We start from the raw sequence: 26,846 nt of genomic DNA on the forward strand, positions 1-26,846 counted from the left end.
GATGGGCTGGGTTCGCTATCTTCCGCCTCGATGACTCTCCACGGAATTACTGAGATTAAAAACAACGAAAATGGTATGGGTACCCTCGCCTGGCGCTTGCTGCCACTTGTCGGCAAATACGGAGGAAAATAATCAGAATAGTAATCAGGTCTAACTAGTGACTCCTGCGATTCGCTTCTAACGCATACCCTCATTTAAATTTTGCATCATGCAGTTCAAGGGTTGGGGGAAAGCCTTTTTGGGAAATGGGACTCGAACCTGTAAACAGGTTCTCTATCCATTTCCCGCCACAGGCGGGCTACAGGATTAGAGAACAACGACCGCCATCAGCGCGAGCAGTATACGCTCACTGAGTAGGAGGAGGGGCCTGGCGCGCGCAGAAACGGGACCTGAGAGGGGGTGGGGTGGGGGACAACTCTCTCGCGAGAGCGGGTTTGTTCTTGCAGCCGCTCCTGCCACCTCTTACCCTCGCCGTTGCTGCGGGGGATTGTGGGAGCCTCCGCGTCCCGCTCGCTAGGAGAGAGGTATCTCTCCTTTTCCCTCTCCCTTTCCTTAAGGTAGGCGTGAAGCGGGTAAGAATCGGGGTGGGGTGGCCGGGGGCTCTCCGCGTCCGCCGGGAGGAGGCAGCGACGGCGACAGGGGCCGTGGGGAGCCGGCGGCGCGCCTTTCTTGCTCGCTCCCGCTCGCCCGCTCTGCCTCCCTCCTCGCTGCGTATGTGAGCCGCCTGATCGGCGGCCGCCATGTTAGGAGCGCAGTGGCGGCGCAACCAGCCTCCTCGGGCGGCGGAGGTGAGCGGTCTCGGGGGGAGACACGCGGCCAGCCAAGGGCCCGGGGTGCGGCGGGAGAGTCGGGGGGTGCAAAGGGCAGCAGATCGACCGAGCTTCCCGCGTCCTAGGCTTGCTGTGGGCGGGGGCGGGACGACGAGCCCGTTACACGCGGACTGCAGCGCTAAGGCGAAGGGAGGAGCGCTCGAGGCCTGAGGGACTGACTGTCCACTGGGGGCCTGCCGTTTGGGGAGAATAGTTAAAGCAGAGAAGTCTTGGAATAGGGCCAGCCCCAGATAGGTGTCTGTTTTGTTTTGTTTTTCCTGTTTGCCCCTAAAAATGTGCCGCAAAATGGAGGATTTCGCAGACTCTGAAAAGCTTAGTCGTTTGAGGAGCGTTTCTTTATTCTCTTGGTTCACGGCCTTCCCTGTGCTCTTCGCCCATCGCTTCATAGCGCCCTCTAAGACTCCCCTGTCCCCCGCCCACACACATGCGCGCGGGATTTTAGCTGGACCTCAGAAACAATTCCTCCCCACCCCCATCGCGTAAAAATGGCCGAAAAATGAAACGTTAACGCTTGTTTTTCGTATTGCGTCGTGGAGAAAGCCTCCTGCAGTAGGCTGCGAGCCAAGATACTTGTTCTTGTTTAGAGAGTCAGCTAATATTTCTTTTCTCCTTATTAAAATATTATCAGTCTGCGTTCATCTAGAGAGGATCGTATGTTGTGGGACCTTCCGGTTTCCAGACAAAGGGTTTGGAGTACCGTGGTGTAGGCGCATCGTTGTTCTTTTCATTGCTAGCTTTGTGCCTTGTTCGGTGTTTTACAGGGACTTTTCCCATGTGCCATGGAATAATTCTAAATGTTTTTCCTGCTCTGTGGCCCTATTCTGTGGAATATTCCTATTGGATCAGTTACAGTTTTCTAGCCAGATATTTCTAGAACGTTTATGGCGATTCCGAAATTTCTAGTCTTCAAGCGCGCTGGAATAATGTGAGAATCGTTGATTCCCAGGTCTTAGTCATGAGATTTTTTGTCTTGATGATGCGTTCTGTGTGGTGACTAGAGCTTGGTTTAAAATTTTTAAGAAGTCGATAAAAGACAGTTTTCTTCCAGTTAAATTGAAACAGTTGTACTCGGCGGGAAAATTTCTATTTTAGACTATTTAAATAAAGGTTGAAAATATCATTTGGAAAAGTCAATAGCTCAGTCATATGCGCGGTCTGTCGTCATAATTTTTCAACGGTAATACTGTCAGAAATGAAAGTAGAGATAGATTTTGTTGTTGTTGTTGTTACATAAACTCCGTATTCCTTCTGCACTTAACCTGAATCTTTTTGTAGAGTTGAAATTGAACACAATTGAAGTACTAAATGATTGTTGTGCTTGGTTATGTAATATTAGGAAGAGATCTTTAGCCAGATGCTGTTTGTGGTGAAGTGCTTTAAATTTACATTTCTGCCCTTGAACTTAACATTTATGTGGTTATAACATTAACGTGTGTTTTACCCAGAGAGGAAATTTTCCCTTTATCTTCACATAACTCCCTTCTCAGCTATATGTAAGTGAAGTTGCCTTTACATAGCCTTTTGAACTAATTGGAAAGGATTTAACCACTCTTGACCTGATGACTATGTACGTTAAAGGAGCCTTTAAACATACTCATTTTATTAACACTTTTAGGGAAGCATAAAGGCTAAGTAATAATACAAGTCTGCTAATGATAGGCAAACAAATTTTAACAACTGAGGAATGTAAGTAAATCGTCTTTCATGACTTCAGAAATAAAATGTAATTCAAATCTTTAATTTTATGAGAGAAGATTAAAGCCCAAGGAGGTGGTGGTAATAATAGTCAAATGGGCAGTGCTGTGTAGGTTTATTCTAGAACATTTGCATCTTGATTGGATACGTGATTCAGACTCACCTTATAATAAATAGGCTTGAAAATTGAAGGGCTACAAATGTCCATTGATGGATGAATGGATAAAGATATGGTGTGTGTGTGTGTGTATACACACACACACATATATACACAATGGAGTATTACTTAGCAATCAAAAAGAATGAAATCTTGCCATTCGCGACTATGTGAATGAAACTAGAGGGTATTAGGTTAAGCGAAATTAGACAAATACATGACTTCACTCATATGAGGACTTTAAGATACAAAACAGGTAAGATACAAAACAGATGAACATAAGGGAAGGGAAGCAAAAATAATATAAAAACAGGGAAGGGGACAAAAACATAAAGACTCTTAAATATGGAGAACAAACAGAGGGTTACTGGAGGGGATGGGAGGGGGGCTAAATTGGTAAGGGGCATTAAGGAATCTACTCCTGAAATCATTGTTGCACTAAATGCTAACTTGGATGTAAATTTAAAAAATTAAGAAAAACTAAAAATAATTAAAAATAAACTTTAAAAAGTGGAAGGGCTATACTTACAGGAATTTATTCTAAGAGAGTAGTATGTAAAAGGTTTGTGCACATATAGAGCGCCTGAGTGACTGTCGGTTAAGCGTCTTACTTCGGCTCAGGTCGTGGTCTTGTGGTTCGTGAGTTCGAGCCCCGTATTGGGCTCTGTGCTGACCTGCTTGAGATTCTGTGTCTCCCTCTCTTATCTGACCCTCCTCCGCTTGCTCACTCTCTTTCTCAAAAATAAACAAAAAAATTTTTTAAAGATTTGTGCACATAAATGTTAATCTATGCTATTAAGCTTACTAAAACTCTGAAAGATTCAACACTTAGAGATCTGCTAATTACAGTGTGGCCATCAGTTGGAAATCTATATAGTTTTTTAAAAGAATGTTTTAGCAAGAGTAATCATGGGAAAATGAATATAATATTACTTGGAAAGAAAATAAAAATTTTGGTGGTCCCCAAAATACTTTTTTTTGGTTGTTTCTTAAAGGAATTTAGGAATAAACATAAAAATAGAGACGTACCAAAATGTGTGAGTTTTGGATGTTGGTGTTAGCTTTATGGGTGATTTATATTTCCTTCAATTTGTTTTTCTGAAATTTCCACAAGAAATTACATATATTTTTATATGGGGAGGGTGGTGAAACTTTTTTGTACATGGTAGACTGCTTAAAAGACCAATACTTTGTGTTTTGTTTTTTTAGGACCTCGTGTATTTTTGAGGGGAATTAAGATAAAAGTGAGCCAGCTTCTTGAAGTCTGAAGTGCAGAGTATTCAAAAGTGACAAAAAGTGGTGTTTATTCTGTAACATACTCTGGTTATTATGTGTAGACAAATGGAGGAATCTTAAGGCATCCTTATGTAAGAATATTGAATTTACCTTTATAGAAACTAATGGTAATTAGGTTACAATGTGAAGTGCAGCCATTAAACTATTTTAAGAATGATCAAAACCAAAGAATTGGGTAATGGTTTCTTAGATATTACTCTTAGTACATTTTTCAGTTAAAGACACTTTTTAAAAATATGTATATACTTTTTTTTAAATGCATACTTTTTTTTAGAGTTGCATTAAAACTGTCCTACACTTGGGGCAACAGGTTCTGAGTGGACTTGACTTTGGGATGGACAGTACTGAGTTTGTTGAGGGTGGAGTGGAAGGGTTGTAGACAGTACAGATTTGCAAGTTTCTTCATACATATATATATATATACACATATACACACATGGTTATTCCACGGATGACACTGCAAAGAAACAAAGCTCTGTAATTTATAATTCTTACCTATATATCAGGCCTTGTTGGATCATTAAAATTAAGAGTTCTGAAATTCGTGATTTAAAAATAAAAGTTTACACGTAGAAAATCTTAGTGGATCATTAAAACTAGAACAGAGAGAAAAGCCAATGGTTTGAGAGAATTGTAGGGATGTGGCCTTTAAAAGATACTTATAAGTGGTTTTTAAAGTTCTCTAGTTTTTGACTCACTGTAGCATGTATCTATTATAAGCATAAATATAAACTTAGAGTACAATAGGAGTTGTATGATAAACTGCTATGTTATCTTTCCTGGCTTAAATATAATTACTGTGGCAGATCTGAGTAGATGGAGTGCCTTTGATGTGATGCAGCTTCCTTATTATTTCCAGCTGTCTATCTTTGATGTTCTGTGCATATATTAGGCTCAAGACTTGGAAATTAAAATTTATATGAAGTAGCAATGAAATCTTAAGTTTAATTTTTTTTTAATTTAATTAAAATTTTTGTTTTAGGGGCACCTGAGTGTCCGTTAAGCGTCCAACTTCTCAGGTCATGATCTCCTAGTATGTGGGTTCGAGTGCAACATTGGGCTCTCTGCTTGTCAACGTGGCAGCCCACTTTAGATCCTGTCTCCCTCTCTCTCTATGCCCCTCAAAAGTAAACATTAAAAAAAATTAAAATTGTTTTAATTTAAAGAGGAGGACTGAGGCTTTTCAGTAAGGTTATGGCAGGAGAGGTGTAAGGCCTTCGTTTTGAAGGATGACAGGATAATTTAAAGGTAGATTGGCTTTAGAGAATGAAGGAGGAAGAGGAGGTTTAATTTTTTCACTTCCTCTAGCATCTGGTTCTTTTCTTCAGTGTTGTTTAGGTGACTACCAGTCTTTAAATCTGGTGTCATTTAAAGTTAACATCTGATTCAGTAGCAAAATTCAAACATTAATTCAAATCCAGCTTTGAGTAGAAATGAATGAGACACTAAAGTTGATGTATGGAATGGGGAGTACAGTGTATGTGAAAGGTTTATAAGCTCTTTATTGTCTTTGGGTCAGTCCTTTTGCATCTGAAGTTTTTCTCATTGGTTGTTAGGATCAGATGATGTTACATCAAAGTAGATGATTATTATGGTGCTAACCATGTGCCAGAAACCATTCTAAGTGTTTTATGTGGACTAACTTATTAAATGTTTACAGCCTTGTGAAATGGGTATTTTCATTCCCATATTACGAATGACAGCAAAACAAATGGTAAGTGACTTGTTCAAAGTCAACTATTTTGTAGTAGGACTTGCATCCAAATCAAGGTATTTGGGCTCCAAAAATCTCAGTATATACCAAATCAAAGAGTTAAACAAATGTTTGTGGAAACCAAGAGAATAGAACATGAAGAGTGGAAGGAAAAATCTTAAGAGTGCGCAATGGCAGCTTGAAAAAACCACTCGTTTTGCTTTCTCTTTTTCTTTAAGTTTGTTTATTTTGAGAGTACAAGCCAGGAAGGGGCACAGAGAGAGAGTCCCAAGCAGGCCCTTCAATGTCAGTACTGAGCCTTACGTGGTAGGTCGATCTCGGGAACTGTGAGATATGACCTGTGCTGAAATCAAGAGTTGATGCTTAACCAACTGAACCACCCAGGGGCCCCTCATTTTGCATTTAAGTAGAGAAGTAATCTAAGCTAGTGTCAAAATCAAATTGAATCCAAAATGGTAGGTAAATGGAATAACTTTCTATCCTGTATTGCTTTAATCTGAAAATGTTTAATGTGTGATTGAAAGTTGCTAAGAAAAAATTTTAAGTCTAGGAAGAAGAAAAATACCCTAACCCTGAGTAGGAATCCCTCCTGATTAACATGTTTTCTATTTTAGCAGCTGAAGGCACTTTGCAACAAACACTTTTATCATTAGCCTAAGGATCAAGAAGTGGGCTAGAAGTTGAATCCAGGTCTGTAAAATGGATTAAGAATGATAATCATAAAGGATCTTTAAAAGGTTAATACTGGTTTTTCAACCTTCTCAACACTACATTTTATAATGTTTTGTTTTCCCCTGTTGTATGAGGCACATGCTGCTTTACACAAAACTGAAATGAATAGAGCTATTACTTTATTTCCTAAGAATTTTACTATTCATTTTTTAAAAACCTTTAAAAAGTTACTCAAAGGTAAGCCATACTAAAGTGAGATTGTGGCACTGAAGAGCCACAGATTAAAGTATAAGGTTTTAAGTGGTTTAAGCTCTCTATATAAAAGATTGAATGGTTCCTCAGATACTAAAATATATTACTATATATATATTAATTTTAAGTATGTTCTACACCCAGTGTCGGGTTTGAACTCATGACTGTGCCATCAAGAATTCCATGCACTACTGACTGGGGCGGCCGGGTGCCCCTATATTCCATTTATTTATTTTTATGGTTTGTTTATTTTGAGAGAGGGGGGAAAAGCATGAGTCAGGTAGGGGCAGAGACAAGGACAGAAAGAGAATCTCAAACAGGCTCCGCGCTGTCAGCTTGGAGCTTGATATGAGGCTGGAACTCATGAACCATGAGATCATGACCTGAGCCAAAGTCAGACACTTAACTGACTGAGCCACCCAGGTGCCCCCATTTTTTAAAAATCAAACCCTTAAATGAAATACAAATTAGAAAATTTATTAAGAAAGTATATAGAGATGTGAACTAACATTAAAATGAAAATTTACTAACTTTGAAATGGAAACTGTTAGTGAATTATAAGGCCATTATAAATTTTTTTTTTAATATATGAAATTTATTGACAAATTGGTTTCCATACAACACCCAGTGCTCATCCCAAAAGGTGCCCTCCTCAATACCCATCACCCACCCTCCCCTCCCAAGGCCATTATAAAATTAATATGTGAGAAACTTCTAAATATGGAATCATTAACCTAACTCTATACTATAATTGGAAATGAGTCAGGTGCTTGGTTTAAAAATTCTGACCACAGGAATCCATGCTTCTGTGTGATTGATGACAAAAATTAAGCAGCTGTCTTTCCAAATAATGCTTCTTTGAAATTACTAATAGTGAACTATCCCTGCCATGTATCTATTGGTGACATGATTAGGATATTTTTGCTGTGTTGGTGGTGTTGGTTGCTAGCTTAAACGTTATTTGGTGTATTTCACATGAATAATTTGACAAATCACAAGGGTGTTTCCTTCCATAGAAGAAAATTTCTTACATCCCTTTCGTGTTTTTAATTCAGAAGGGGAAAAATACTATAAGAAGCTACAGTTTTCTAGCTGTTGCTTATAAGTTTTTATAGGATTAAAGGTTTAAAATAATGCCAATATAAAGGTTTTCTTTTCCTGAGTATTTCTACAAACTTTTAGGATTATACATGTGTTAAAATTAGTTTTTAAGAAGTGATTATTGCACAGAATTGAGAATATAGCTAAAGTTCCATATGGTAGTAGTTAGATATCTTTAAAAGGGCATTTAAAATTTTTGAATTTAGAAGCTGAAGGCTTTTTTCTATGTTTTAAAGAACTGAAGACCCCTTATGCTCATTTTAGTAACCCTGCAAAATAACCCTCTGAATGAATAATAGGACTAATAAGAAATTGTTATTTTACTTAGGAAATCTAGATGTGGAACAACCATTTGCTTCCCTTCACCCTGAACTAAAGTAAATCTAATGAAGATGGTTATTCACCGAAGGGGGACAGTTGAATGTTACTAACTGAAACTTCTTAACCATACATACAGCTCTTTGTTCAGATGTTGAACATGAAGTTAACATTTTTAGTAACATTTACACTTAGATCATGAACTAGGCTTAAACATTCTAGTTTAATTATTTAAATTATTGATTATTTTATTTAAATCAGGTTTCCTGATTTTAGGGTAGAGGTACTACCCTTTTTTGGGAGTGAAAGGTTTTTTGCATTGATGGGCATTGAGATTTTAAATGGACATACTGGATTTTGACATCACATTCTAGATTAGTTATCTCAAACTACTTTGAACTTTATTAACCTCTATTGTAGCGTACTATGAAAAGGTAATTTTGTAATTATGGGGAAAAGACATAACAGTACAATAAGCTAACCTTTAAAAAAAATTTAGTAAACATCTCAGTGTTGTGCTGACTTTAGTAGGCAGTAGGTCTTGCTTAAATTTAAATTAGCCTTTTAAAATGAATTGTCTTTTTATTACCACTGACCACAAAGATAGTAAAGGAACTGTTTTCATAAGTGCTCTTTGAACAGTGCTGTCATGTCTGATTTCTCTCAGTTTCTTTGTTCTAATTTTAAAAAAATAAGAATTTCACTCAAAAGTCTGACTTAAGTCACTTTTCACTTATAATGTCTCATGTCCTTGTGTGGGGCGACATTTAAGTTCAAACTCTGAATCTCAAAAATATTAAGGTTATTCTTACGAGATTACAAGTTGTCATGGGATTTACATTGTTTGTCTTGCTCTTTTTCTGAGTTTTTCTGACATCCATTTTCTGTTTTGTCTTAAGGTTATCTTTTACCTTCTCTTGTTTCCTTTTTGCAGATCTACCCCTTTCATACATGCTACAAAGAAAAGTAATTGAGATATTTGTAATCTAACAACCATTTCTTTAAAGTGTGATCAATTAAATATTTACACATTCACTGGGGCGCCTGGGTGGCGCAGTCGGTTAAGCGTCCGACTTCAGCCAGGTCACGATCTCGCAGTCCGTGAGTTCGAGCCCCGCGTCGGGCTCTGGGCTGATGGCTCAGAGCCTGGAGCCTGTTTCCGATTCTGTGTCTCCCTCTCTCTCTGCCCCTCCCCTGTTCATGCTCTGTCTCTCTCTGTCCCAAAAAATAAATAAATGTTTAAAAAAAATTTTTTTTTTTAATTTTTACACATTCACTAATATTATTGTATAATTTCCCTAAGGGAAAGGAATAGTTCTTTAAAACAAACAAAAAAAAACAACTGGTTTTTCTTTATTATGCAGCTTTGGCTGTAACATGAACAGCAAATTAATAGTAATGTTGATGCTTTGAAATACTGATTTTGAAAAACCCTCTAATGGTTTTGACCTTTTAAGAGAAAGTATACGTGAAAATTTAGAGGGTCCTAAATGTTTACACGGTATTTCAACTGCCATCCTGTGTGGCGTTTATCAGACATACCAAAGAAACTCATCCAAAAAGTCCACTTACTCTTGTCTTTATTTTATTATTCTTAAAGCAGAAGTAGTTTACATTGTAGATCTCATCAAGAACTAGTTTCTTTAGTATCTTTTCTCAATTTCATCTTTCTTGGTGTGCAAAAACATCTTCTGTAATTCCAGTCACCTCTGATAGCATTTGTGTCTTTTTAACTTTGTTACATCTTTTTGTAAAATCTAAGTCTTGCCTGCAACTTTTTTTTATACTTCCTCTACCACTGTATGTCCAGTGTTTCCTTGCTTTATTGGATCATTGGTGGAATTGGTCCCATAATAGACTTGTAACTATTGAATATTGCCCAGTTTTTAATGTAATAAAGCTTAATAATATTAAACCACCATTGCTCAGGTGTATGGGTGATCAAATGTGTGAAACTTAACAGAGCAATGCTTCTTAATAGAATTATGTGGCAAACAATTTAAGAGTTAATCTCTGTATATAGTTGTGATTAGAGATAATTGTTTCATCAAGAACAATTGTTACGTACATCGTTTGATATTTAATAAGAATCATTTGTAAATGCTTTGCAAATTCCTCTGTACCAGTTTCTGAGATAAAATAATGATTTAAGGAAGATAATGAAAGTAATTTCATCCAGAAACATGTCTTGGGGGATTGTATTCAGAATTTAAAATTTCCAGGTGATTGAGCTGTTCTTGTGAAAAGTTAACAAATCTATATAAGCACAATATCATTTTCATTTTTATCTGTTTTGAGCTCTGGAGGTTCTGTAGCCGTGAATATTAAATGAGCTTTGATGGATGCTAACTTAGGGGGCAATTTCACTTCTTTAAATCACCTGTACTTCCTGTACCTGGGTTTTTTCTTGGGAGTTCTCCTATTTCTACATTGACCATACTTAGTTCTCCTTACTTTTTTAAGATTAGAAATGAAATATGCACTGCCTGATATAGGATGGACATTAAGGAAGGCAGTTAGTTATATGGCTTAAATTTGTGCAGAAATCCTTAAAGTAGGAAGTCACTTATTTTCCTTCACATCTGTCTTTACCTCAGATTGATTTTGCTGCATAAAAGTCTCAACTATTATGTTTGGTCTTAGATCTTATACTAGGTACTTGACACCTAAGCTTCATTTACTTGTGATTTTACTTGGTTCTTTCTGATAGTAATAAATAGGTCTCATTTTCTAAAGCAGAATACAACTGATTCATCTTTGACTTGCGGACCTTGGTTTTTTGTTTTTTAGTCTTTTCCTGAAACTTAAAACATCATACTATAGGATGTATTTTTATTCTTCCAAAAGAAGAGACCCATCTATATTTTTATTTGAAATTTTGATGTGCTCAGACATCTAATCCTTCAATTGAAATGTTTTTAAATTCAGTATGAAATTCCCTTTAATAAACTTTAGCATGAAAGACTACTTTTTAAATATCTATATGCAGGCTCTGCATACATCTGGAATCTGTTTAAGATATGTAATAAATTCCTTGTAAGTTTGAGATCTTAAATGTTTTTTTTTTTTAATCAACATGATGCATAAGTTTTTTTTCTAAAAAAAACAGCATCTACTTAAAGGGATTTATGACTAAAACTGCTTATTTTTCTACAGAGTTGTCTGCTGGTTCTCAGCTTGAAGAAGATTCTACAGTCCTTATTGATCCTTTTTCTTGGCGTTACCATTTTTTGAAGCAAAGTTAACCTAGTTTGCTAGTTTGAGCTTTCTTTTTGGCCATCTTTAAAAAAATTTTTTTAAGTCTATAAACTAGACAAGAGATAGTTCTACAATGTCCAAGTCATTCCAGCAGTCATCTCTCGGTAGGGACTCACAGGGTCATGGGCGTGACCTGTCTGCAGCAGGAATAGGCCTTCTTGCTGCTGCTACCCAGTCTTTAAGTATGCCAGCATCTCTTGGAAGGATGAACCAGGGTACTGCACGCCTTGCTAGTTTAATGAATCTTGGAATGAGTTCTTCATTGAATCAACAAGGAGCTCATAGTGCACTGTCTTCTGCTAGTACTTCTTCCCATAATTTGCAGTCTATATTTAACATTGGAAGTAGAGGTCCACTCCCTTTGTCTTCTCAACACCGTGGAGATGCAGACCAGGCCAGTAACATTTTGGCCAGCTTTGGTCTGTCTGCTAGAGACTTAGATGAACTGAGTCGTTATCCAGAGGACAAGATTACTCCTGAGAATTTGCCCCAAATCCTTCTACAGCTTAAAAGGAGGAGAACTGAAGAAGGCCCTACATTGAGTTATGGTAGAGATGGCAGATCTGCTACACGGGAACCACCATACAGAGTACCTAGGGATGATTGGGAAGAAAAAAGGCACTTTAGAAGAGATAGTTTTGATGATCGTGGTCCTAGTCTCAACCCAGTGCTTGATTATGACCATGGAAGTCGTTCTCAAGAATCTGGTTATTATGACAGAATGGATTATGAAGATGACAGATTAAGAGATGGAGAAAGGTGTAGGGATGATTCTTTTTTTGGTGAGACCTCGCATAACTATCATAAATTTGACAGTGAGTATGAGAGAATGGGACGTGGTCCTGGCCCCTTACAAGAGAGATCTCTCTTTGAGAAAAAGAGGGGCGCTCCTCCAAGTAGCAATATTGAAGACTTCCATGGACTCTTACCGAAGGGTTATCCCCATCTGTGCTCTATATGTGATTTGCCAGTTCATTCTAATAAGGTGAGTTAATGCAACAGATACTTCTAATTTCTTTTACATTGTAGTGCCTATTCTGTATTTACCTATATCTTTTACTCTAATTCTGTAGTCTGGTGACACTGAGTTGATCGAGAATTTTTATACTTTTGAGAACACTTTATTTGGAAAGTAATTGTTTTTGAGCATTAAACCAGGGCTTTACATTAATACAATCTGCCTAGATAACTTCTGGCCACAAAGCTGTCATCCACTGGAATTATCTTGTTGGTTTTTGGCATCAATATGTTCTTCTTAATCATATATTTAAGCAGGTTTTTTGTCTGCTTTGTTGAATTGTTTTAAGTATTTTTATTTTTTTTGCAGTCAATGTGCTCTGCCATTCAGGATGCTAGATTTCAGCTCTCCATCTGTCTTGATTGCTGATTTGTATGTAGTAAAGATGTATTCTTGAACAATTCTCTTTTTTTCCTTATCTGTGGCTACAGGGAAAGAGTTAATGTAGAGCCCTGGTGTTTGTTTCAGTATGTTTCATATTTTAGATTAGTTCATTCTTCTTTTTTAATTTCCCTTTAACCCAAACTCTCATACTATGACTGAAATTTTTCATCATTTTTTTTCTCCTTTTCCACAACTTTCTTAAACATGCTTCAAAACTCACTTTTTATTATCCCATGTTGCATCTGTCCCTTTAGAGACTTGGAAAAATCAACTACTGCAGTATCCTGCTCTATGTTCCTCATAAGCATATTCTTTTTCTGACTAGGCTTAGACTTCTGGTTTAGTCATTTGAGCAATAAAAAAATATATATATGTGTATATATATATATATATATCTAATTCTCCTTTGCTTTAATTATCACATCCAGCAAAATGGGAGCTTTTTCAAAATGCCCTTTTAAATATGTTGTCCTTTCTCTTTGAATGTTTTCAATATTCCTCATTCTCACCGAGGTTTTTTTTCGATATACAGTGCAGTTGACTTAAAAGTCAACAATTTAGCACTCCACTAGCTTGATCTATGATCTCTGACCGTCCATATTTCCTGATGTGCTGTATAGTTATTCTGCTTCACATGTTGCTACCATGAAATTGATTTGATGATTATGATGACAGGGTTTTTTCTTTACAGTAACATCTGGAAGGGTCATTTCCTTCTCATATGTATCCCTTTAAAATGCATTTTTTAGTGACTTGATTTTTGAGTAAACTAAATCACAGATCATGAGTGATTTTGTTTTTAATATTCTATTTAAAAGTGTTACCAGTCACTCCCTTTTCTGTATTTGGATCTCAGTATTTTTGCCTCAGATAATTAAGAGACTTACAATATTTGAATTTACAGAGTACTTTAAAAAATATCTTTAAGAAGTTAATTCTTAGGTAAATATGTATTTCTATAATACAGAAGTCTTTCGTATTAATGTATAAAGTACAACACAAAGAACATTTTAGTCTGCAAATAAAATAAACTAACAATGAATGCTAAATTTAAATTCATAGATTAATTTTCATTGAAGACCTAGAACCCCTTCAAAAAAAGTTAGGAAATTTATTTGATAGGTGTCTTTAGTGTTGTCTTTTTTCAAATACGTTGAATAAAGTTGTCACCCTGGTGGGAGTTGATTTAATGAAATGGTCCACAAAACTTTGGTGACTCCGTTTTTTCTGTTACTTGTTGCCTTTTGCAGAAATAGCAATATGATCATTGTTCTCAGATAGGATCTCTAAATTCCAAGGAAAATAGCTAGTTACAGTGTCTCAAATGACAGTGATTATAAAGGACTTAAAATCTTAGCTAATGGAGTCATCATACATCAAGAGCTGTTTCTGGATATCTCCTTATTCTGACTTTGAGCAGTAATTTGCCTTTGTTGCTTGCACATAGAAAAAACAGTAAAGTGACACAAATGCACTACAAGAAACTACAAGAGGGCTTTAATGAGAGAAAAGTTTCTGTTACTATATGTGATTATTCTTTTCTCCAATATTATTAACAAATAACTATAGTTAAATGGATCTAAATTAACAAAAGAACATCTTGAAAATATCTGATGAGACTTTGGATTCAAGAGTAAGATACCCTAACTAGTGCAAGAGGTATTTTTAATTTGTAAAAATGCTTAGGCCCTAGCTAGTTTTGGTATTCTGTCACAAAATTGGGGACATTTAAGAATTACTTGAGGCTCTTTGATTGATTGATTGATTGATTGATTGATTGATTTACAAAATTTGTATTTGTAAATTGAACCAATTTTAAGAATTTTAAGCATTTGGGTTCTCTTAATGTATTCTAGTTTCCTTAACATAGCTGATGTTGTCTGGGTATCTGCATTATTCAAAAAATTATTTGCCTTTAGTTGTGGTCCTTTCTCATTTCAATGACTTGAGAGAAAATTCCTGTGGTGAAAGTAGATAATGAAAATTTTTTAACATTTCATCCTGCTCTCTGGTATTGCTGCATAACTTGGAAAATCTGTTCTTTTCACTTAGTGGTAATAGTAAATAGCTTACATGATCAAAACTTCATCTTACTGTGTGAAATAAACTTTTAGGTTTAAAACTTGATCTAATTTGTCATCATTTGATATTTTAAATGACTTTCAGTGATGGTGTTGCTTTTATTTCTTTCTAGGTCAGTTTAGAATGTCAAGTAGCTTTTCTACACAACCTCAAAGTTCCCTCATAATCCTTTCACTTAAAGAAAAGTACCCATTACAGCCTTTTCACTGTCTTGTCACTTGAGTTCACATTTTTCCTTTTAGTATTATTCTAGAAGCCCTTAAATTATTCTTTATTCTGCCATTCCAGAAGTGCTTCTCCAAATTATCCTTTCTTTGTATAATTTAGTTATCTCAAAGACATCAAGGCAAGTATAGTTTTCCTACAGAACTTCTGCATTCAAAAAGGGAATCCTTTTTCTTTATTAATCTGATGTGAAAAATACCTCAATGTAGAATCCAAGGATACAGGTTTTTTTAAAAACAATTTCGCCTCTTAACCCTCACCTTAAACCAAAGATGGGGTGTCATAGTGCAGGTTAGGAATGGGTGGGCTTGGGAGGTACCTAAGGCTTCTTTGATCTTGGCCTGCCTTCTAGTGCTTTGAAAGACCAACCACAATTTACCATAAATTTGAACCTTTAAAGAGCATAGAGGATTCGATATAAATAGTTTTCTGTTCAACTGCATACCCTTTCCATCTCCTGAGAATTAGAAGTGTGCCTAATACAATAACTTTTACTCCTCTCCCAGTACACTATTTCTCAAGGACATTTTAAATAAAATCTGAATATTTTTAGTCCAGAAAATTCTAAGTTATTTGTTTAATCCCTCTTCTGAATTGGGTGAACTTTACTTATGGTGCCTCTTGCTTACAGCCATTTTTAAAGTGTCCTCCAATAATTCAGTAGTCTGTTGTTTTGCAAGTACAAATTTTTTATATCCCAAATAACTGGTGGTGGAGCCAGCTGGAGAGATTTCTTCAAGTTCCTTAGCTATTAGACATGATTTTTAAGAGACAATCTAGCTTGTAGAGATAGTGTCCATACTTGTTTCATGGGATTTTAGTTAATGCTATTAGGGAAGAGGAAGTATGTAGACAGTTGTAATAGACTTTTTTTTTTTTTTTAAGAAATACCATTCTGAAGCTTTCCAAGAACGTATGTCTTGTAATTTTGTTTCTTGTTTTAGTTCAGCTCTAAGTGATACCCCCTTTTAAAAACATTGCCTGTGTTTTTATGTTCTAAATGTAATGTGTTAGGTAGTGTGGATATTACAAAAATTGCCTCACTTTGTGGGAATTTATGAAACAATACTTACAAAGCAGGAATTCTAAAATAAGATAGCTTTTAGTACACTTTTTTCTTTTTTGAGCACTTCTTATGTGCCTGGCAATGTTCTGATAAGCAGTTTACTTTTATTAATTTACTCATTTTTCACAAAATTCTAAAAGAATATTGAATCCTAGCAAATTTCAATAACATGTACCAAGGATTCATATCTACTAAGTGACACCTTGATAATGGATCCTAGGCAGTCTGGCGTCAGAGTCTACTTTTCTTAACTCTCCTTGTCTAAAATGTTGATCATTTATATGTGGATTTATAACTAAAGAAAGTTTATTTGCTTAAAATAGGAAAAAATTTAATCCCTTAAATTCAAAATTACCACAGAGGAGTACAAATACTAAAGAACATAATGTTTCCCTCTCTAAAATTTGGAAACAGACATTCCTGAAATTTGCTTCTTTACTTTTGGGAAATAAAATAGCAGCTTAGTTTTTTTTATAAACGGGGTTTTTTTGTTTTATTTTTTGGAAAAGCCATTCCTGTTGAATCTTACCTTTTTATGGCTGTAATACACTTGGAAAATGCCTCAAGTCTGGATTAAATGAAATATTCTATTTTTAACTAATTGTTCACATAACATTTCTAGAAAAGTAGAAGCATGGATATTTTATCATATGTAGAGTTTTATAAAGGCAGTTATATATATAATCCAGTTTGATCCACAGCAAAGATTAGACTGTCTAGCTGATGTCAAGGTCAGTTATTCTTGATCTTATTAACTCTGTCTTTTCCCTGTCAGGTCTATTAGTATGTTAACTAAGTTATCCAGTTTTTCCAAGAATGTGCATGGCGTATTTGAGGGCAGGATCAAGCTGCAAGGATTAAGAGAAATGGTTTTAAATTAATTAACTGTGACTAATGAATGGTCACATGTTTCTACAGCCTATGATACTGCAAATAGATTAACTTTCTAGAATTTGAATGGTTCAAATGAAAATATTTTAGCTTTATTTTTGTTAATTCTACTAATTTACTTTACTGCAGGAGTGGAGTCAACATATCAATGGAGCAAGTCACAGTCGTCGATGCCAGCTTCTTCTTGAAATGTAGGAGTTTGAAATACCTTTAAAGCATCCATACCGTGAATCAGAAACAGCCATTGATTGGTTTTGGGAATTCATCATTTGCTTGTAATATCCACATTGTTATCACTGCATAGTTGATACTGACCAGGCATTACTAATTGAAAACAAAATGTTTAGATCTGGAATCTCATTTGAAATACTAGGTGCAGTGATAGTGGTATTTTATTATTTAATACTACTTGTAGGGCAAATAAACATTGGTTCTTTTCTACAAATTGAAAGAATTTAAAATAGACTTAAAGATGGGCTTGGATGTGTACAATAGACTTAAACATTTTCAATAACCATGATACATGGTCTAAAAATACAGAGTAGAAAAGGGGAAAAGTCGTTAGAAATCACAAGTTAGTTGTCAAACAAAATCCTTCAAGATGTATTTTTTGCTTTTGACTTACCTTTCGTTATGATATAAGCTGCTGGAATGGAATTGGATTCCTAAAGAATCTCCCTGCCTAAACAGCACACATAGCCATTCTTCACTAGAGTGCCAGTTTTCACATATGTTAGCTCTGTTGGGTTTTCTTTTCTTTTGTAGTGCCACAGCTCACCTCTATAGTGGGTACTGGTATTTAATATTGGAGAAGGAAAATCTGTGGTCGGTTCTCATTTCCCTGTAGATGCACATTTCCAATTCTCCATGCAGCGCTTTCCCTACTTACGACTTACCAAATAGATTAAAAAATTAAACTTCAACATATATTACCTACTTTTGCAATACTGAACAAGATTATTCTTGTTCATTTGGATTAATTTGATGTTTTTGGAAATATCTATGATGTTGTAAACTGTGATATTTCTAACACTTAGACTCTCATTAACTCTACTAATAAATAATCTCTTGTTTTAAAGGCCAAACAAGGCTATTTGTGAAAAGGACAGTTTTATTTTAAAGTTAATTTTCTGGTCTCTTTAAAGCTACCCCGAATGGAATCCTGACAATGATACAGGACACACAATGTAAGTTAAAATTTTTAAGCTGTTGTTTGTAAAGGAGATCATTATAAGGAATTCAGGTTAAACTTTCAAAATTTATAAACAAAAAATATTTCATGAATATCTATCGAATATGAGAGTTTGGTAGAAGTCACTGGGTAAAAGATTCTTTAGAAACTATATTATGCTAGTAATTTTTATTATGTTATTTTTGTAGCTTTTTCCCCAGTTACTTCACATAAAAATGCCTACAGAGATTGGAATTACAATCATAAAAGGGGTGTTTTAACAATAAATCTTAATTACTTCTGATAGACCTCTTTGTCATTTTTTATATTTTATGTCTCACATTACTAGGGGTGATCCATTCATGTTGCAGCAATCAACAAACCCAGCACCAGGAATTCTGGGACCTCCACCCCCCTCATTTCATCTTGGGGGACCAGCAGTTGGACCAAGAGGAAATCTGGGTGATTACAAAATTTGTTACTTTTCCCTAAGAACTTTCACCATAAAAATTAAATGTAGTGATTAGAGGCAAAAGAAGGCTCATTGAAACGTTATTAGAAAATAGCATCACATTAAAAGACATGGTTCTCCTGGTATTTTTGATAAACTCTCGTTTGTGTTGAAAGATGGCCAGTTTTCATACTTATAAGACTGAAAAAAGTAACTTTTTCTCCATAAAGGTGCTGGGAATGGAAACCTGCAAGGACCAAGACACATGCAAAAAGGCAGAGTGGTCAGTAATACAGCTTTTAATTTTACTTTATTTGCTGTTTGGGGAAATGTGATTTAACTTTTTCCCCCCCTTGACAGAGAGAGAGAGAGCCTGAGTGTACACATGGGGGAGAGGCAGAGGGAGAGAGAATCCTTAAGCAGGCTCCACAATCAGTGCAGAGGCTCCATCTCACAACTGTGAGATCATGACCTGAGCCGAAAATCAAGAATTGGACAACCCAGCCACCAGGCACTCCTTGCCCCCCCCCTCTTTTTTTTTTTTTTACTTAACTTTCAAATCCTTGTGAATTGAATCTGTGTTGTAATCCTTTATTATAGGGAGACTGCTATAATTTGAAAATAATCAGCCTTTTATATGACTTTGATAAACATTTTCATTTTCATATACCCATACTATAGAGATTACACCTTGAGTGTAACAAATTTTGCTATCCAGTTAAGCACACAGTATTCTTTTTTAAAACCAGTCCAGAGTCTGTTTTCTGAATCTTTAAGATATACTCCAGTGAATCTGATTTCCTGTGTAGTTACAAAATTCTCTAGAATGTTATGAGTTGTTTTAAATCTATTCTGGTTAGACTATGAAAGTCCTTTCGTCTTGATTCTAAAGAGACCTCTTGACTTGATTTTTTTTTCCTAATGGATAGGAAACCAGCCGCGTTGTTCATATCATGGATTTTCAGCGAGGGAAAAACTTGAGATATCAACTATTACAGTTGGTAGAACCATTTGGAGTCATTTCAAATCATCTGATTCTAAATAAAATTAATGAGGTATGAGTTGAAATCAGTGCCGTATTCATTATTAATATACTTCTTAAAGGTTTTTTTTATGATTTTGTATTTGAGAAAGAGCTCCGTGTATTCTTAAATCATTAACATGGAATGTGATAGAGAAAAAAGCAAATAGTTGATGCATGTCAATAATATTAAATCCTAGTCCTAACGGATTATTGAGTAACTTTATTAATTGTGATCCTTAAGCAGTTAAATTGTCATTACGTTACTATACGAGCTATAAAAGGATGGTAATTCTTTGGGAAGTGATTCCACACTTTTATCAAAATAGTGCCAAGTTATTATTTCAAATCCAGTAGACATAATAAATCACAGTTGAATAGCATGAAGGTAATAAAATCTGAGATGACCTTTAATAAAAGAGCAAATAGCAATTTGGGGATTTTTGTTCTGCTTTCAGACTCTTAAAAATGCTTCCTAATGGTTAAATATATCTAGAAAGACTTGGGTGGTGTTTCTGTTTTGTTTTAGAAATATTAATTTTGTGCAATTTTAGGCATTTATTGAAATGGCAACCACAGAGGATGCTCAGGCTGCAGTGGATTATTACACAACCACACCAGCATTAGTATTTGGCAAGCCAGTGAGAGTTCACTTATCCCAGAAGTATAAAAGAATAAAGGTAATAACAATTCTTTTCCCATTTGTACCACCAACATTTGTACATCATTTTAATGTTTATTAACTAGCTATTTTAAGTTGCTACTAATAAATAGGATTATCTTAACTATCAGTAAGTAAGTATGGCATACCTACCAACATTTGACTTGCCTTTTGTTTGTTTACCTATTGTTATTTTCTGTTTATTATTTAGAAACCTGAAGGGAAACCAGACCAGAAATTTGATCAGAAGCAAGAACTTGGGCGTGTGATACATCTCAGCAATTTACCTCATTCTGGCTATTCGGATAGTGCAGTTCTCAAGCTTGCTGAACCTTACGGAAAAATTAAAAATTATATACTGATGAGGATGAAAAGCCAGGTAATACCACAGATAAAAGGTTTTTAAGATTACTTTTCAGTAAATCTCACTCTTAGGGGTTTTTTTGGTTGGTTGTTTCTTGTTTGGTTTTTTTGTTTTGGGGGTTTTTTTTTTTTTTGGTATATATTTTTAGTGAAGGGGGAGGTAATTAAATTCATCTTCTCATAGATAAATTTTCTTTTTAAAAATTCAAAAAAAAATTTTTTTTTTTTTAAATGTTTGTTTATTTTTGAGAAAAAGAGAGGGAGAGATAGAATACGAAGCAGGTTCCAGGCTCTGAGCTGTCAGCACAGAGCCTGACACAGGGCTCAAACTCAGGAACCATGAGTTCATGACCTGAGCCGAAATTGGAAGCTCAACTGACTGAGCCACCCAGTCTCCCCTCCTAGATAAATATTCTTAGCCTAACTGATAAATGGTGATTTCTTTAAGTCCTACTAGATTTTCTTAATATATAAAGATAAATACTGAAAATTATAAAGTGGGAAGTAAAGATTTCCTTCTCTTGCCTAGACTAGTAACGCTATTTGTTTTTAAAGTTTGCTTTCAAAAATATTAGTTTGTATATAGTTATGCTGTTTTTTCTTCCCTCAAGTGGTATTATATCATTCCTTGTGTGGATTACATTGACTGAAAACTATAACAAATTTAACTTCTTGAGTTGGTGGATATTTAGAGTTGCTAGTTTTTTGGACTGTACCATTGGTGTTGCTTTGGACTTGGCAGCATGTGAATTTTTGCATATTCAGATCATATAATTGAAGGATAAAATTTCAGAATTAGACTTTTGGATCCTGATGTCTTTTTTACTTTGATATTGCCAAATTGGTCTTAAAAAAATAGTACCAATTTATAATCACACCAGCATTATCCAAGAGTGCTTTAACTCTGTAGATGTTTTAGACCTTCAAATTAAGTGAATTGAATGGGTGAATTAAGTTGTTAACTTGTAATTTTCATTTTAAAAATCCAGAGTAAGGAGAATGTTTATTTTGTTAACTCTTTTTTTTTTAATATTTTTTAATGTTTATTTTTTAAACATTTATTTTTAATGTTTATTTTTGAGAGAGAGAGAGGGAGGGAGAGACAGAGTGGGAGCAGGAGAGGGGCAGAGAGAGGGAGACAGAGAATCTGAAGCAGGTTCCAGGCTCCAAGCCGTCAGCACAGAGCCTGACATGGGGCTTGAACCCACGAACCATGAGATCATGACCTGAGCCAAAGTAGGACGCTCAACCAAGCCAGCCACCCACACCTCCCCTTAATGTGTATTGTTTCTGAGCGAGAGAGTACGCACGAGCAGGAGAGTAGTGGGAGACACAGAATCTGAAGCAGGCTCCAGGCTCTGAACTGTCAGCACAGAGCCAGACATGGCGCTTGAATTCCCCAACCATGAGATCATGATCTGAGCCAAAGTCTGACACCCAACCCACTGAGCAACTCAGGTTCCCCTGTCGTTAAGTCTTTTTTAAGGGCATTCTGAGTTTGTATCTTTCCAGACTATTTTTTTGATTGTTTTAATGTTTGTTTATTTTTGAGAGCACACAAGCAGGGGAGGGGCAGAAAGCAAGAGTTGGGTACTTAACTGACAGAGCTACCCAGGTGCCCCTTTCCAGACTTTTTATTTTGAGAGAGAGTGTGACAGAAGGGTCAGAGAAAAGGAGAGAGAATCCCAAGTAGGTTCCACACTGTCAGCACAGAGCCTGACGCGGGGCTTGATTCCATGACCCTGGGATCACAACCTGAGCTGAAATCAAGTGTCGGACACCAAACCTACTAAGCTACCCAGGTTGCCCCCATACTTTTTTAATTAATTTTTCTTACAGTATTTTGAGTAATAGCTTCTAAGCTAATTACTTTATCTTTTTATTTATATTACAGAAAACGTACAGAAAACATAGAGATGTTTTAATATTTAGTGCTACTTTGTAATTGGGTGATTTTTAACTTTTACTGGGGTCTCTGTTAAAAAACTAAATTTTCCTAACAGATGGATTAAAAAAAATAATAAGCACCAGAGTTAAATGCAGTTCTTTGAAAACTAATGTTCTTCTTTTTTTCTTTCTTTTTTTTAAAGGCTTTTATTGAGATGGAGACCAGAGAAGATGCAATGGCAATGGTCGACCACTGTTTGAAAAAGGCCCTTTGGTTTCAGGGGAGATGTGTTAAAGTTGACTTGTCAGAAAAATATAAAAAATTGGTACTGAGGGTATGTAGTACTGGATTGGTCATCATTATAAAATCTATCTCACATAGTTTAAGCCACAGCTTTTTTTTTTTTTTTTTTTTTTTTTAAGATACAGAACACCACCAAGCTGAGGGCGAGGGGGCTGAGAGAGGGAGAGAGAGAATCCCAAGCAGGTCCCATGCTGTCGGGGAAGAACCTGACTCAGGGCTCGATTCTATAAACTGTGAGATCATGACCTAAGCCAAAATCAAGGGTCAAATGCCTAATCAACTGAGTCACCTGGACGCCCCACGCCATGGCATTCTTATAAACATTTTTGTTTGCTAAGAATAAAGGATTTGGTTTTTTAAAAAAAAATTTTTTTTAACGTTTATTTATTTTTGAGACAGAGAGCATGAATGGGGGAGGGTCAGAGAGGGAGACACAGAATCCGAAACAGGCTCCAGGCTCTGAGCTGTCAGCACAGAGCTGGATGCGGGGCTCGAACTCACAGACCGCGAGATCATGACCTGAGCCGAAGTCGGCCACTTAACCTGACTGAGCCACCCAGGCGCCCCAGGATTTGGTTTTTTAAAGATACCAACCTTTTTCCCCCCTGGTGTTCTTCAGAAATGTTTTGTTTTTTTAATGGTACTGTGTAAGAAATGCCTTTATTGCTTTATTCTATTTAAAGATTTTATTTGAACAGAGCTCTGCTACCAAAATATTTATTATCCACTGTTCTGCCGCTTTGTTGAAATGTTGATTATAATGAACTGCTGACCCTAAGCAGCTTAAATTCTAAGGTACGGTTACAGAGCTTGAATAAGCTTAGTTGATGATATAAAGGATGGTTATCAAATGTTAGTTAATTGGATAATCATACAATCTGCAAATGAACATATTCTAAAACATTTATTTAACTTCTACAAAATTTTGTCTTGTAGATTCCCAACAGAGGCATTGACTTACTGAAAAAAGATAAATCTCGGTAATTTTGTTTTGTGTGTATATACGCTAGTATTTTAAACTTTTGTTTTCCAACTCAGAATTAATTGAGGGGTATCCTTTTGATTTCAGGAAAAGATCTTATTCTCCAGATGGCAAAGAATCTCCAAGTGATAAGAAATCCAAAATTGATGGTTCCCAGAAGACTGAAAGTACAACTGAAGGTAAAGAACAAGAGGAGAAGTCAGGTGAAGATGGTGAAAAAGATACAAAGGATGACCAAGCAGAGCAAGAACCTAACATGCTTCTTGAATCTGAAGATGAGCTTCTTGTCGATGAGGAAGAAGCAGCAGCACTGCTAGAAAGTGGCAGTTCAGTGGGAGATGAGACAGATCTTGCTAATTTAGGTGATGTGGCTTCTGATGGGAAAAAGGAACCTTCAGACAAAGCTGTGAAAAAAGATGGAAATGCCAGTGCTTCAGCAGCTGCAAAGAAAAAGCTTAAAAAGGTAAAGGGAGATTGTATATTGACCTGTTTGAACAGAAAACTAGATCAGATAAATGTTTCGTATTTACATTAGCAGGGTCAGATTAAAGAGAATTAGTCACTTATATTCGAAAAAATCAGGTAAATTTTTAAAAGTAAACTCTGCAATAAGTAGGTTAAGTAACTTTTAAAATAGATATAAAAAAGTGTCAACTCACAGGGAAATGTTTAGCAAGGAAGGAAATTGACTTTTATTTGTGTACTGTGGTGGTAGTATGTAAGTACTGGTAGGCAGCCTGGTAGTCAAACTTTTAAAAAGATGGGATAGGAGTTTAAGTTAACTGACCCAAGATACTTAAAACATTCAGCCACTGATTTAAAAAGTGTTAGACTTGAAGAATTTTCCTATTTGAGAACGAAAAGCTTGATCAGATAATTCAATATCTGAAGATACTCAATATTTGAAGACCTTTTTTGAGAACACATAAAAGCATTTAAAGTGAACTCAAATAGACAAACATATGCATAGCATAAAGAGTAAAACAAGGGGCGCCTGGGTGGCGCAGTCGGTTAAGCGTCCGACTTCAGCCAGGTCACGATCTCGCGGTCCGTGAGTTCCAGCCCCGCGTCAGGCTCTGGGCTGATGGCTCAGAGCCTGGAGCCTGTTTCCGATTCTGTGCCTCCCTCTCTCTCTGCCCCTCCCCCGTTCATGCTCTGTCTCTCTCTGTCCCAAAAATAAATAAAAAACGTTGAAAAAAAACAATTTAAAAAAAAAAAAAGAGTAAAACAAGACACTGGTGTACTGAATTACCTATGATGAGGATTAGAGTATTAAAATGCCCTTGCATTAAATGGCTGTTAAAATGAGATCTCAGTAATCTTGGTCCATTGGTTTTTGTAAGCAACGTTCCAGCTATTAGAAAACGAATTTTTATCTCCAGATGTTGATGGCTAGGTCAGATAAAGTTATTTTCCTTGAAGTGGATTGTTGCAGGATCCATTTGCAGTCTTTTTTTTTTTTTTTTTTTTTTAATTTTTTTTTTCAACATTTATTTATTTTTGGGACAGAGAGAGACAAAGCATGAACGAGGGAGGGGCAGAGAGAGAGGGAGACACAGAATCGGAAACAGGCTCCAGGCTCTGAGCCATCAGTCCAGAGCCTGACGCGGGGCTTGAACTCACGGGCCGCGAGATCGTGACCTGGCCGAAGTCGGACGCTTAACCGAATGCGCCACCCAGGCGCCCCCCATTTGCAGTCTTAAGAGCTGATAATTATTGAGCATTTATTATATGCTACAAATTTTGTAAGCTCTTTTTATATGCTAATTAATTTAGTCCTCAAAGTAACTGTAAGTAGTAGATACCTTTGTTGACTCCATTTCATGAATGAATAAATTTGGAATAGAGAAGTTTAATAAACTGTCTACAGTCATCCTGCTTGTAAGTGGCAGAATCTAAACTTTAAACATAGGTCATGCTCTAGAGCTTGCTTTTTTTTTTTTTTTAACCACTACACTATTGTAGACTGCATATTCTCTAAACAACAGTTGTATCCTAAGATACTGTCTTCCAAAGGATACCATTGAACTACTTTTATCAAATCACATTTTTGATACATAATCCCTTGTAGCATAATAGTTACAGCAAGTGTAGAATATAATGTCCTTATTTCATTTATTTTCTGCTTTTTTTGTGAGGCAAGCCTTTATTTAGTTTTAAAACTAAGTTTTTTTGTTTAAAAAATCTGATTTTGGGGGAGAAAGTCAGTATTTTGAGAGAATAAAAAAAGACAAAGACGCTATCCCTTTCCCTTCAAGTAAAGCAAATGGAAGGGATGCTGCAGGATAATTGTTGCAGAGTAAATTTGTCTTTCTTAACAGCGTCGTTTCCCAGGGAGTATGGAAGGTTTTGTCACTCTAGATGAGGTTGGTGATGAGGAAGATTCGGAACGTCAGAAACTTCGTAAATCGGGCATGACATTTAAATCTGGTGACAAAAATGATGATGGTTTGGTTGAAATTAAGGTGGACAAGATCGAGGAACTTGATCAAGAAAACGAAGCAGCGTTGGAAAATGGAATTAAAAATGAGGAAAATACAGAACCAGGTGCGGAATCTGCTGATAATGCTGATGATCCCAACAAAGATACAAGTGAAAATGCGGATGGCCAAAGTGATGAAAACAAGGAGGACTATACAATCCCAGATGAGTATAGAATTGGACCATACCAGCCCAATGTTCCTGTTGGTGAGATTTAAGGCTTTGTTCTTCCCCTCTCACCCTCCCCAAGTTCTTATTAAATAAGATTTTTAAATTGGTCTTACATAAACTCTGATACCATTTTAAATCTATTTCTCTGCAGAACATTTTGTAAATCTTAATACATTCTTTTCCACTTAACCAACTCTCATTTTGTATTATCTTTTGTTACCATTTCATAATATATTCTTTCTCCGCGTAAAGGTTTCTGAGAACTTCACATTGCTTTTTCTTTATCTTTTGTATTTCTGCCTTTTTAAGAATGCAGTTAGGTGGGACCTTAACTGTCAATTGAGTACAATTAACTACTGATATCATGGCTTTTGTTTTGTTTTAGCTTAGGTTAT

The 26,846-nt window shown here is 36.0% G+C and overlaps 1 protein-coding gene and 1 long non-coding RNA gene across 17 annotated transcripts in view; one reads left to right on the forward strand and one right to left on the reverse strand.

Moving 5' to 3' along the window:
- Positions 1 to 384, reverse strand: LOC122488095. The gene is made up of 2 exons (XR_006298570.1): positions 259 to 384; positions 1 to 49 (listed from the first exon to the last, which is right to left on the reverse strand). It is a non-coding gene; the product is annotated as an uncharacterized LOC122488095 (long non-coding RNA).
- Positions 385 to 401: 17 nt separating this feature from the next.
- Positions 402 to 26,846, forward strand: part of MATR3 (matrin 3) — a 30,065-nt gene continuing 3,620 nt past the window's right edge. Inside the window, exons 1-15 of one of the 16 annotated variants that reach the window (XM_043589143.1) lie at positions 402 to 557; positions 3,892 to 4,049; positions 6,307 to 6,382; positions 11,192 to 12,278; positions 17,089 to 17,150; positions 18,105 to 18,146; positions 18,480 to 18,592; positions 18,812 to 18,864; positions 19,511 to 19,636; positions 20,157 to 20,282; positions 20,475 to 20,642; positions 22,717 to 22,848; positions 23,754 to 23,797; positions 23,887 to 24,262; positions 26,121 to 26,487. In XM_043589143.1, coding sequence (XP_043445078.1) covers positions 11,367 to 12,278; positions 17,089 to 17,150; positions 18,105 to 18,146; positions 18,480 to 18,592; positions 18,812 to 18,864; positions 19,511 to 19,636; positions 20,157 to 20,282; positions 20,475 to 20,642; positions 22,717 to 22,848; positions 23,754 to 23,797; positions 23,887 to 24,262; positions 26,121 to 26,487 — 2,521 coding nt within the window. In that variant the 5' untranslated portion in view covers positions 402 to 557; positions 3,892 to 4,049; positions 6,307 to 6,382; positions 11,192 to 11,366. Of the gene's footprint in view, positions 789 to 3,891; positions 4,050 to 6,306; positions 6,430 to 11,191; positions 12,279 to 17,088; positions 17,151 to 18,104; positions 18,147 to 18,479; positions 18,593 to 18,811; positions 18,865 to 19,510; positions 19,637 to 20,156; positions 20,283 to 20,474; positions 20,643 to 22,716; positions 22,849 to 23,753; positions 23,798 to 23,886; positions 24,263 to 26,120; positions 26,488 to 26,846 lie in introns of all 16 variants that reach the window. The other 15 variants (XM_043589192.1, XM_043589150.1, XM_043589208.1 and 12 more) reach the window with 15 other exon arrangements.

The sequence above is a fragment of the Prionailurus bengalensis genome, chromosome A1 (assembly GCF_016509475.1).
Source record: "Prionailurus bengalensis isolate Pbe53 chromosome A1, Fcat_Pben_1.1_paternal_pri, whole genome shotgun sequence".
Taxonomy (NCBI): Eukaryota; Metazoa; Chordata; class Mammalia; order Carnivora; family Felidae; genus Prionailurus; species Prionailurus bengalensis.